General features: G+C 36.7%; 1 protein-coding gene across 6 annotated transcripts in view; it reads left to right on the top strand.

The window, feature by feature from the left end:
- LOC105493844 (anoctamin 4) overlaps positions 1 to 12100 on the top strand; it is a 380690-nt gene that overhangs the window by 182390 nt on the left and 186200 nt on the right. For 5 of the 6 annotated variants that reach the window (XM_011761778.2, XM_071071254.1, XM_011761784.3 and 2 more), the window contains one exon: positions 4378 to 4482. The exons of the other annotated variant lie outside the window; for it this stretch is intronic. In XM_011761778.2, the coding sequence (XP_011760080.2) occupies positions 4378 to 4482 (105 nt within the window). The remainder of the gene's footprint in view (positions 1 to 4377; positions 4483 to 12100) is intronic. 6 annotated transcript variants of the gene reach the window in all.

The following is a 12100-nucleotide window of genomic DNA, read 5'->3' as shown; positions in this document are numbered from 1 at the left end:
GCTGAGGCAGGAGAATGACATGAACCCGGGAGGCAGAGCTTGCAGTGAGCCGAGATCGCGCCACTGTACTCCAGCCTGGGTGACAGAGCAAGACTCCATCTCCAAAAAAAAAAAAAAAAATTAAATAATTAAAAAAATAAAAAATTACATGAATTTAGAAAATCTGTTATATTAAATTGGATATTTACCATTTACGGTTTAGTATCTGCAATCTTTGTTTTCAGTCTTAAATCCTGAACTCTAAATAATTATTAAACTCCACTATCCCACTCTTGAATTTTTACATGTCTTTAAAGTTATAAAATGTTTTACACTAAGGGCAGGTGCAATGGTTCACGCCTGTAATCCCAGCACTTCGGAAGGCTGAGGCAGGCGGATCACTTGTGGTCAAGAGTTTAAAATCAGCCTGGGAAACATGGAAAAACCCTGTCTCTATACAAAATACAAAAATTAGCCAGGCATCATGGTACGCACCTGTAGCCCTTGGCTGCTTGGGGCTGAGGTGGGAGAATTGCTCGAGCCTAGGAGGTTGAGGTTGCAGTAAGCTGTGTTCACAACACTGCACTCCAGCCTAGGTGACAAAGTGAGACTTTGTCTCAAAAAAAATTTGTATTCTCATTGTGAAAAACATAAAAAAGCTAAAGTATAAAACAAAATCTACCCATAATTTCACAGCTGAGAGATAACTTCTGTATCTGTTTTGAGTATTTTCTTCCTGTTATATTTTTCTAGTCATATAAATGGGTATGTTTTTTAGTATGCAGTCATGCACTGCATGATGACTTTTTCATCAGTAACGGACCACATAAACCATGGTGGTCCCATTAAGATTATACTGGAGCTGAAAAATTCCTATTGCCTAGTGATGGTGCAGCTGTGCAATACATTACTCGCGTGTTTGTGGTGATTCTGGTGTAAACAAACCTACTGTGCTGCCAGTTGTATAAAAATATAGCACATACAATTATTTACAGTATATAATACTTGACAGTGATAACCAACTACTATGTTACTCTACTTTTTATTGTTAAAGTATACTCCTTTTACTGATTAAAAAAAAAAGTTAACTGTAAGATAGCCTCAGGCAGGTCCTTTAGGAGGTATTCCAGAAGAGAGCATTTATATCATGGGAGGTGAGAGCTCCATTCATGTTATTGCCCCTAGGACCTTCCAGTGGAACAAGTGATATTGATAATCCTGACCTTGTGTAGGCCTAGGCTAATGTGTGTGTCTGTATCTTCATTTCTCACAAAAAGAGTTTTTAAAAAGTTTTTAAATTTAAAACATAGAGAAACACTTACAGAATAAGGATATAAAGAAAAAAATATTTTTTTGGAGCTATAAAATGGGTTTGTGTTTTAGGCTTAGTGTTATCACAAAAGAGTCAAAAGTTAAAAAAAATCTAAAAGGTTACAAAGTAAAAACTTACCATAAGATTAATTTATTATTGAAGAAAGAAACATTTTAAAATAAATTTAATGTAGCCTAAGTGTACAGTGTTTATTATAAAGTCTAGTAATGTGCAATAGTATTTTAGGCCTTCACATTCACTCACCACTCAATGACTCATTCAGAGCAACTTCCATTCCTGCAAGCTCCATTCATGGTAAGTGCCCTATACAGAGAGACCATTTTTTATCTTTCATACTCTATTTTTACTGTACCCTTTCTATGTTTAGATATTCAAATACCATTGTATTACAGTTACAGTAGGTAACTGTATTAGGCAACTGTATTCAGTACAGTAACATGCTGTACAGGTTTGTAGCTTAGGAGCAATAGGCTACACCATGTAATCTAGGTATGTGGTAAGCTATATCAACTAGGTTTGTGTAAGTACACTCTACAATGTTTGCACAATGATGAAATCTCCTACCGATGCATTTCTCAGAAAGTATCCTGTCGTTAAGTGAGACATGACTGTACTTGGGACATGTCTCTGTTATGTATGTATATATGTATGTATATATGTATCTATCTATCTCTCTATCTACCTACCTACCTACCTATCTATGTATCTATCTAATCTATCTATATTTTTGTATTGGTTTTCCTCACTTTTTCATTATAAACAAGCATTTTCCCACATCATTAAATATTCTTTGAAGACAGAATTTAATGACCTATGTGCCTCCTTTATGGTGCTTCTTTTGTGTCTTATATTTCTATACTGTCTTCTCACGTTTAAAAAAAATTATCAGAGGTTTTTGGAATCTTTGTTATTAAAAATTCTAGTTATCTAGTAGTCATAGCTACTTCTACCTGAGTTTATGAGTCCCTGTCTGTGACAAATAACAAATAAATAAATTGGGTTTCTATTTAGGAAGTCACTTTTTTTTTTGGTTATGTAATGGGTTTTGTCTTGATCTGAAGTATTAGAACACAGGATCATTTTATTGGATTATGTTGAATTTATTTGGCAAATCCAGTTCTCTTATCTCCAACAGCCTGTGTTTGTGACTGCTTGGATATGGGTGATTTTAAAGAGTAGTGAAGAGCATGGATTGTGATTACATCTTTACACTTTAGTAACTGTGTGACTCCATTGCATTTTACTCCATTGCATTGCACCTTCTTTTCAAGATTAAAGACTAAATGATACCATGAAGTACATAGCCCAGAGCCAGGGTGATATTGAATATTCTTGTTATTTTTCTTGTCATTGTTGTAATTATGAGGTCTTTGGCCATCAAATAGAATAAAGCTGACTAGCCTTAGTTGAGACTGAAAAGCATCAGAACTTTTCTTTACCCATTTGAAGTAACTGGCCATGGAAGAAAAAGGCAAATAGCCCATTTTAATTCTGGACCAGCAGGAAGGCATGTTTGTCTGTCCTAAGAAACTCTCTCATAGGCAGCTTCAGACTTTGCAATGAGGCAGCTGCATTTGTGCATCTGAAAAGTTCACTGCTGTGACTGGAATGTTAAACAGCAGTTCCTGACAGTCACCGAAATGCATACTGGGGTCTCAAGGAACGGACTTATGACTTCATTTTCATTATTCATATTGTTGAATACGTAGTCTGTCTCTATATAAATGCAGTGTTGCTTATTATTATGGATGACAATGTTAATACCTGTGGCTGCTATTTATTGAGTGCTGACTACATGACAACTAAGGTTTTTGTGCATTATCTCATTTAATACTAGTGGCTGCTCTGCGAGGCTGTTATCGTCATCCTTGTTTCATAAAGGAGAAAACTAAAATTTAGAGAGGTTTAGCATTACCTAATAAGAATTTTAACGTTGGTCTCTCTGACTCCAGAATCAGAGCTTGTAGCTTTGCTTTTAGCTCTACTGTTTTGGTTTTGTAATTACTGCATAACCTCATTGATTCATTCAGCCTGAGAATCTACTTTGTTGAGAATATACTTTGTGCTAGGTCCTGTTCTAAGTGCTTGGGTTATAGCATGCAGACAAAGTCCCTGCCCTCCCAGGCTTATTTTCTGTTAAATATAATAGAATATTAAGTTACCTTTAGGTGTTTTACTCCTAGAATAAGCATTTGTGTGAGGCTGTGAGTTATCTTATTCTTGAGCTTTAGGAATGTAACTGAAACTTTGTATAAGGCTGAGTATACCTCCTAGGCTTAAGAGAGGATTATTTCTACAAAAAAACTGGAAGCTAGGGCATGTTCTGTTTTAGGCATCAGGCTGTTTATTTTAGCACTGGCTTTTTAGCCCTGGCAGACTCCTCAAATTGGAGACATTCTTACTGATTACTTTAAGAAGCTTTTAGAAGGTTTAGAAGGTTTATTGTTCATGATAAAGCTACTTTTTGGTACCTTGGTTTCTTTGACTTCCTTAAATGTTCTATAGGTGTATGGAGCAGCATAAAAACTTTCTTTCTTTAGGACATGCCGAAAATATGTCAGACAAACCTAGAACAAGAGGCTTAATTGCTTCATAGAAAATATTTTCAAATTCAGATACAGTTGAAAAATAAATGATGAATCAGGGAGGTTTAATTTCCATCCTTAAGAATGAATTATTATAAGAAGATGATATCTTAAAATGTTTTTGTTAATGTCACATTTAATCCATGTGGAAGCTGAAAATAATTTTAAATACCCTTAGGTAGAGGCTATGTTATATTTTTTTACCTAGGGAATTATCAGTAAATACTATGAAGTATGTATCCTTGTGAAAAACTAGTTGCCTTATTTTTGCATTGGAAATACAAGTGAACCTTTTTGGTCCCATACAATGCAAATGGCTTGTGTATTTTTTTTTTTTTAAGTCCTTTGTCTAAGAAGGAGGATCATTGGCAAACCAGCTAGCTGTTCACTTTGGATTTTGACATAGCTTCTCCTTGGGACCCTAATGACAGCCTCTCTGATAACCAGTGCAAATTCCATGAATATCTTTCATTTCTCTAGAAGGAGGTGTGGATTTGCAAGGCTACCAGCTGGATATGCAAATACTACCTGACGGGCCAAAGAGTGATGTGGACTTTTCAGAGATTCTTAATGCAATACAAGAAAGTAAGTTTCACTCAAATTTTAAATTCTCCATGAGAGAATAAACTATTAATACTTGGGAGGGGTAATAAACTAGAAACCTTAGATGCCAAGCTTTAAAAAATATTAACAAAATGATGTCTTGAAAGAGATACTGTGCAAAATCATTTTGAGACTAGAAGAGATAGTGAAAGTGAGATTTAATTTGTGAAATTGAATCACATAATAGTGGAATTTTTGAAAAAGCTATAGTGGAATTTTCAATTCTGCATATTGTATTTCATGTTATAATAGTAAACCTTGGAGTATTGTAAATTTTTAGATTTCTTGATTAATCATAATCAAAGAAAAACCTTTAAGAAACCAAAATACAATTCCTCTGCTCAAATGGAAGTCATAAGAGGGAAACGTTGATGGAGCAAAGTGAAATCAGGAACTTCTTCTGCAAAATGAGTATCTGGAGTCATTGATGATGGGCTGCATGCAAGAAGTGAACCCTCATTTTCTAAGCATTTTGAGTAATCAAGGTTTGCTCTTCTTTGAGTATTTTACTTCTGTTTTATAGCTTTCACTCAGAATTTTATCAGAATCAACACATTTACTCAAGTTAAATATTTAGCATTGAGGATGGGTGATGTGGTGTCACATACTAAGTCATTACCATTGATATTTCATTATCAGAGCCCTAATTCTAGATGATGAAGCTCCTTTTTTAAGATCAAATAATTTATCTCATGTTGGATTTGAGGGATTTTGATGTGAAGAACATTGCATAAACAACCATTGCATTTTTTTCAAATTCTAGTTTTGGGACATTGCATTTTCTTTTCTTTTTTATTATTATTATACTTTAAGTTCTAGTGTACATGTGCACAATGTACAGGTTTGACACATAGGTATACATGTGCCATGTTGGTTTGCTGCACCCATCAGCTCATCATTTATATTAGATATGTCTCCTAATGCTATCCCTCCACCATCCCCCAACCCCACGACAGGCCCCGGTGTGTAATATTCCCTGCTCTGTGTCCAAATGATCTCATTGTTCAGTTCCCACCTATGAGTGAGAACATGTGGTGTTTGCTTTTCCATCCTTGTGATCGTTTGCTGAGAATGATGGCTTCTAGCTTCATCCAAGTCCCTGCAAAGGACATGAACTCATTGTTTTTTATGGCTGCATATTATTCCATGGTGTGTGTGTGCCACATTTTCTTAATCCAGTCTATCATTGATGGATATTTGGGTTGGTTCCAAGTCTTTGCTATTGTGAATAGTGCCACAATAAACATACGTGTGCATGTCTTTATAGTAGCATGATTTATAATCCTTTGGGTATATGCCCAGTAATTGGATGGCTGAGTCAAATGGTATTTCTAGTTCTAGATGCTTGAGGAATTGCCACACCGTCTTCCACAATGGTTGAACTAATTTACACTCCCACCAACAGTGTAAAGTGTTCCTATTTCTTCTCCAGCGTCTGTTGTTTCCTGACTTTTTAATGATTGCCATTCTAACTGGTATTAGATGGTATCTCATTGTGGTTTTGATTTGCATTTCTCTGCTGGCCAGTAATGATGGGCATTTTTTCATGTGTCTGTTGGCTGCATAAATGTCTTATTTTGAGAAGTGTCTGTTCATATCCTTTGCCCACTTTTTGATGGGGTTGTTTTTTTCTTGTAAATTTGTTTGAGTTCTTTGTAGGTTCTGGATATTAGCCGTATGTCAGATGGGTAGATTGCAGAAATTTTTCTCCCATTCTGTAGGTTGCCTGTTCACTCTGACGGTAGTTTCTTTTGCCGTGCAGAAGCTCTTTAGTTAGATCCCATTTGTCGATTTTGGCGTTTGTTGCCATTGCTTGTGATGTTTTAGTCATGAAATCCTTGCCCATGCCTAGGGACATTGCATTTTCTTGTTACTTTTCTTATGAATAATTTTATGCTTTTTAGTTATCCCCATTTATCATTATACTGTCCTCTTGACCTTATGAGATAATTATTACCTCCACCTTACAGATGGAACAACTGAGAGTGGGAGAAATTAAGTGACAAGGGAACATGATAATAATGGAGACCAGACTACAATGATGACTGTTTGTTCCTTCATTTAATTCCTTCATGAATATGCTCAGTACAGGAATTAAACACATTGAGTTGAAGGATCCTGAAACTGAAGATGATGCTACTTTTAAAAGAAATGTTTTTAGCAAAGAATATAAGGGGACCAGCTATTTATTCTGGTTGAACAATCCCTTTATATTACACTAATGAATAAAAGAGAAAAAATATCCACAGGAGAATACAAATCAAATTATTAGACATTGGAGAAAAAATAACTTTTCATGGAAAGTTATAAAATTATGTAATTACTTCACTTGATTTGAAAGATAGGTCGTACAGTGCTCAAAGAGTTTAAATTTTTTTCAATAAATGATAAAAGTCAGCTTCCATGCAAGTGCTAGAGATGAACTTACATTTAAGGAGGGGGAGCTAAAATGAACTTACATCAAAATGAACTTAAGGTTAGTAAGGTACTATTTTTATAGTAATTTTTATTACCAGATCTTAGTAAAGACATGTTTGTATCTGATGTTAACTGTTCTGTAGTTTAGAAGGGTGACCTCTCTATGAACAGGTACAGGATTATAAATTTATGAGTACTTAACAGAAAAAAAAGGAAATGTTACTTGACTTTAAAATGCAAATCCAGCCCTTTATAAGTTTATGCATTTTCTACTGCTTTGGAACTAATTTATTTTCTTTTCTTTTTTTTTTTTTTTTTTTGAGACGGAGTCTCGCTGTGTCGCCCAGGCTGGAGTGCAGTGGCTGGATCTCAGCTCACTGCAAGCTCTGCCTCCCGGGTTTTTACGCCATTCTCCTGCCTCAGCCTCCCGAGTAGCCGGGACTACAGGCGCCCGCCACCTCGCCCGGCTAGTTTTTTGTATTTTTTAGTAGAGACGGGGTTTCACCGTGTTAGCCAGGATGGTCTCGAACTCCTGACCTCGTGATCCGCCCGTCTCGGCCTCCCAAAGTGCTGGGATTACAGGCTTGAGCCACCGCGCCCGGCCAGAAACTAATTTATTTTCTTATTGCAAACAAGTTTTGTGCTAATTAGACTTGAGAAGCTGCCCACACAGGCTGGGTCATTTCTGGAAGGAAAGATTTGGGGCCATTCAGTCTCTATCTAGGTTCCAAATATGATCGAAATTTTTAGCCAGTTCATGGAAATCTCCAAGCATAAAAATAGGTAGCTTGGTACTTTAAGGGACTGTACCTTAGATTATCATTTCTGGAAAGCTTTGAGAGACCATCATTAAGTGTGTAAAGAATATAGAATTCTGTGACTGGCCCCAGTGTGTGATATTCCCCTCCCTGTGTCCATGTGTTCTCATTGTTCAGCTCCCACTTATGAGTGAGAACATGTGATGTTTGGTTTTCTGTTCTTGTGTTAGTTTGCTGAAAATGATGGTTTCCAGCATCATCCTTGTCCTGTCAGAGGGTTGGGGGCTAGAGGAGGGGTAGCATTAGGGGAAATACCTAATGTAGATGACGGGTTGATGGGTGCAGCAAACCACCATGGCACGTGTATACCTATGTAACAAACCTGCACGTTCTGCACATGTACCACAGAGCTTAAAGTATAATAAAATAAAAAAGAATATGGAATTCTGAATATCCATCTAATTCCTCTCCTTTTTGTTAAGATTAACAAGATGATGGAAAATTTTCACTTTTTTCTTCAAATGTATATATATGTATGTGTATATATACACATATATACATACATATATATACACACACATATATATATATGAGACCTTCAAGATCAAGCTAGAAGTGCATGTGTGCATGCTTACATGTGTGTATTTGTGTGTGTTTCAAACATTTCTTGAGTGTCTGGGGTAGGCCAGCCATGATGGTATTTTCCCAAAGTACCTCTTTTCAATCTTAACCCTAAGTAATAATGGATAAGATTTTCTACATTTTAAAGGTGAAAAACCTGAATATAGCTCCCCAAGGATATATGGTTACTATGGGATACAGTCAATTTTTAATTGTATGTTAGTCCTTGTTCTGCTAAATACTAAATTAAATAAAAATAATTACAAAAAATGAACTACTTTGTGTTTTAAAAATTGTATTATATTTTCACATCTTGATGCAAGAATTTCACCACCATGCTTCTACATTGTAAAATACATTGACAGTATTTTATCTTTCAGTGTGCATACCCTAAGTATAGCCTCATCTATTCTAAAGATATCTCAGAGTGGCTGGCCATTCTCAAGTGGTTTTTCAGATCCTCCATATTAGATATACAGCTTATAAAAAAGAAAAGAGTTATTTTAATCATCCATCCATCTCGCCTGTCATGTGTCAGATACTGTGCTAGGCATAATACCTTAAGGCAGTGGTGAATGTTTGGCACAAAGTCTAATTCATGAAAAATAAAAACATTTTCAGATCACATCTTGTTTTGGTGTTCAATACGAAAACAACTTGATTGCTTTTTTAGGAAAAGGCGTTTACATGTGAAAGTATAACAAGGGTGTGTGTGTGTGCGTGTGTGTGTGTGTGTGTATGTGTGTTTGTTTCTTTTCCTTGATGTTATTTGTCCCTTCCTCTCTATTCTCACCCTCTCACCCTTCACTCTCCATTCCAAGATGGTAACCAGGTCCCTTGAACTCCTTTGTTTCAGCAGAGTTTTGTGTTACTTAAAGTTCCCGCCTTTTGTTTTCTGAAAGCCTGAGCTTCCAAGACTGATGCTCCGTTGGAAGAAGAAATTGCAAGAGAGATGCCCTGTAGAGGGAGCCAGGCTTCTGGTAGGGTGAATGGAAAGGGAGGCAATGGCTATGTTGCTTGCCTGGGAGACTGCGTGGGAGCCACATGAACTGTCAGTCACACAGAGAGTTCCTGGCCTGAGAAAGGAACTTAGGAGTCTCTGGGAAGGGGGCAGTCTCATCCTTCTGTTTCTTTGTTTTATCTCCAGTGCCTTGAACACAGCATGGAGTGTGGTAGGTGCTTACTAATATTTGTTAGTGACTGAGTGAATGTGTGGAGTCACTGGAGACTTGAAAAGCGGGCAGCTCAGTGGTAACCAGTGTATCTTGGACACCTGACTGATCTCTCTAAATGTTCTGCTCTCTACAAAACTCCTAGGACCTTAGCACAGTTCTGGATACATGAGGCAGGAAAGTGGAAGTGCCAGCAATAACTGAAATTAAATTGTCCACGAAGCCGGTGCAATGGGAACTTGGAGATAGATTTAGTTTGATGCAATGATAACAATATTACAATGCAATTCCTACTCTTGAGTTCATCCAGTAAGATTCAAACCCTCCATCCGTGGTTTAAGGAGTAGAGTGCCTACTCAAATCTTATGTACAGTAGCATCTATTGTAACAAAACAAACAAACAAAAAGAAAAACACTGCTTTTTTAATCACCAAAGTTTTCAAATCCGAACATTTTAAGAGGTAAGCATTTAAAAATATTTCCTTCTGAAATTTGATTGAGAATCATGTCTTAAAGCTCTGCAGTTCATGAATCAGGCGTGTGTGTGTATGTACGTATATGAGCATTTATTATATTAGCTAGCTACTATGAAGCATATCATTCAAAGGTTACACTGAACTTTTTCATTCTTGCTTTAAATTATTTTCAATGTCCAGCCCTTTTTAGAGACCATTCATGCCCCTGCCATTTGTTGCCCACCCCTCTTGTTTTGTTCCTAGTTTTTCCTTTCTTGATTCCCTGCATATCGGGCTATAGACTGTAGGGACACTGTTGAGTGGCATCCATACCCTGAAAGACATGATTGTGTTGCATTCCATCAGGTTCTGATGAAGGAAAGAGGGCACAAGATAGTGTTTGCAATGAGACCTGAGGAGTTACAAGGATTGTGGGATCATTGTTATCCTGTGGACTGTTTGTGCTTGCACGTGTGTTTACATAATCATATGGCTGTGCCTACATTAGGGGTGGTGTGTGCTTTCGTGGCTGAGGAGACTGAATCATTTCTCAGTGACACTGAGTGAGTCACTTTGAATCTAATTCTTTAGATTTTCCAATTTTATTTTTAACCTGCACGGTCATGCCATTTCAGAGGAGCAGATGGCAGGGTTTGGAGGTATGGGGGTGAGCGGGGGGCTGGCGTATATTGAGCAGGTAGTCTTTTCTGGCAATTTTGTGGCTGACCTTTTACCTATGTTATTTTATTTAGTCTTAAATTCTCTTTGCCTTAATTTCCACATCTGTAAAAGGAAAATAGTAATAGTACATCTATGTAAAGCCTTTAAGATAGTGCCTGGTACACAGTCAGGGGTGTATAAGTGTTGGCTGCCACCTTCGTCTTTATTCCTCAATCATTCATCCTGTCTGGGAAATTGTATTTCCATATTTAGAAGATAAAGAAATTAAAGCTTTAATAAGATAAATATCCCAATCTAATAGCTAATAAGTGGAAGGGCTGGCATTTGAACTCAGGTCTGTCTGAATCCAAAGCTCATGCTCTTTCCAAAGAAGGTGAAATTATGGTCAGTAGACTTGGAGGATCTTTTATGCAGAGTGTGAATGACCTCACTTTATGTTATGAAAAAGTCGCCAAGGCTAACAAATGAGCAAAGATTGAATTAGGCACACAGTTCTTCTCTAAATATCATTCCCAGGACTGTAAGAGGTGCCATCATCATTATTTACCTTGCTATAGAAGTAACCAAGGCGTCCGCCTTTCCTTTACAATGAAGCAGTAGTAAGAGAAGCTCTTCTTAGTAAATACGCTAAATCAGAAAAGAGTAATGATCTCAACCCCATTGCAGTGTGCTGGGGGTACATACAATACCATCATCTGTGCTGTTTTATAAACATTGCCATTATTGAGTCAGGCAATGACAATGACATCTTTTATATTTTAATTTTTAATTTTGGTGGGTACATAGTAGGTGTATATATGGGGCACATGAAATATTTTGATACAGGCGTACAATGTGTAATAATCACATCAGTGTAAGTGGGGGTATCCACCACCTTGAACATCCATTCTTTCGTTGTGTTACAAACAATCCAATTATAATTTTAGTTTTAAATGTACAATAAGTTATTATTGACTCTAGTTACCCTGTTGTGCTATCAAATACTAGATCTTATTCATTCTATCTAATTATATTTTTGTACCCATTAACCATCCGCACCTCCCTTCCACTCTACTACTCTTCCCAGCCTCTGATAACCACCATTCTACTCTCTATTTCCATGAGTTCAATTGTTTTTAATTTTTTGCTCCCACAAATAAGAACATACAAAATTTGTCTTTCTGTGCCTGGCTTATTTCACTTAGCATAATGACCTCCAGTTCCATCCATATCATTGCAAATGACAGGATCTCATATTTTTATAGCTGAATAGTACTGCGTTGTGTATATATACTGCCATTTTCTTTATCTGTTCATCTGTTGATGGACACTTAGGTTCCTTCCAAATCTTGGAAGGCTATTGTGAATAGTGCTGCAGTAAACATGAGAGTGCTGATAGCTAGCATACTGATTTCCTTTCTTTGGGGTATATACCCAGAAGTGGAATTGCTGGATCATATGGAAGTTCTATTTTTAGTTTTTTCAGGAACCTCCAAACTGTTCTTCATAGTGGTTG

The sequence above is a fragment of the Macaca nemestrina genome, chromosome 10, assembly GCF_043159975.1.
Source record: "Macaca nemestrina isolate mMacNem1 chromosome 10, mMacNem.hap1, whole genome shotgun sequence".
Taxonomy (NCBI): domain Eukaryota; kingdom Metazoa; phylum Chordata; class Mammalia; order Primates; family Cercopithecidae; genus Macaca; species Macaca nemestrina.
Note: the sequence above shows the minus strand (reverse complement) of the source record. Positions and strands in the feature narration are given on the sequence as shown.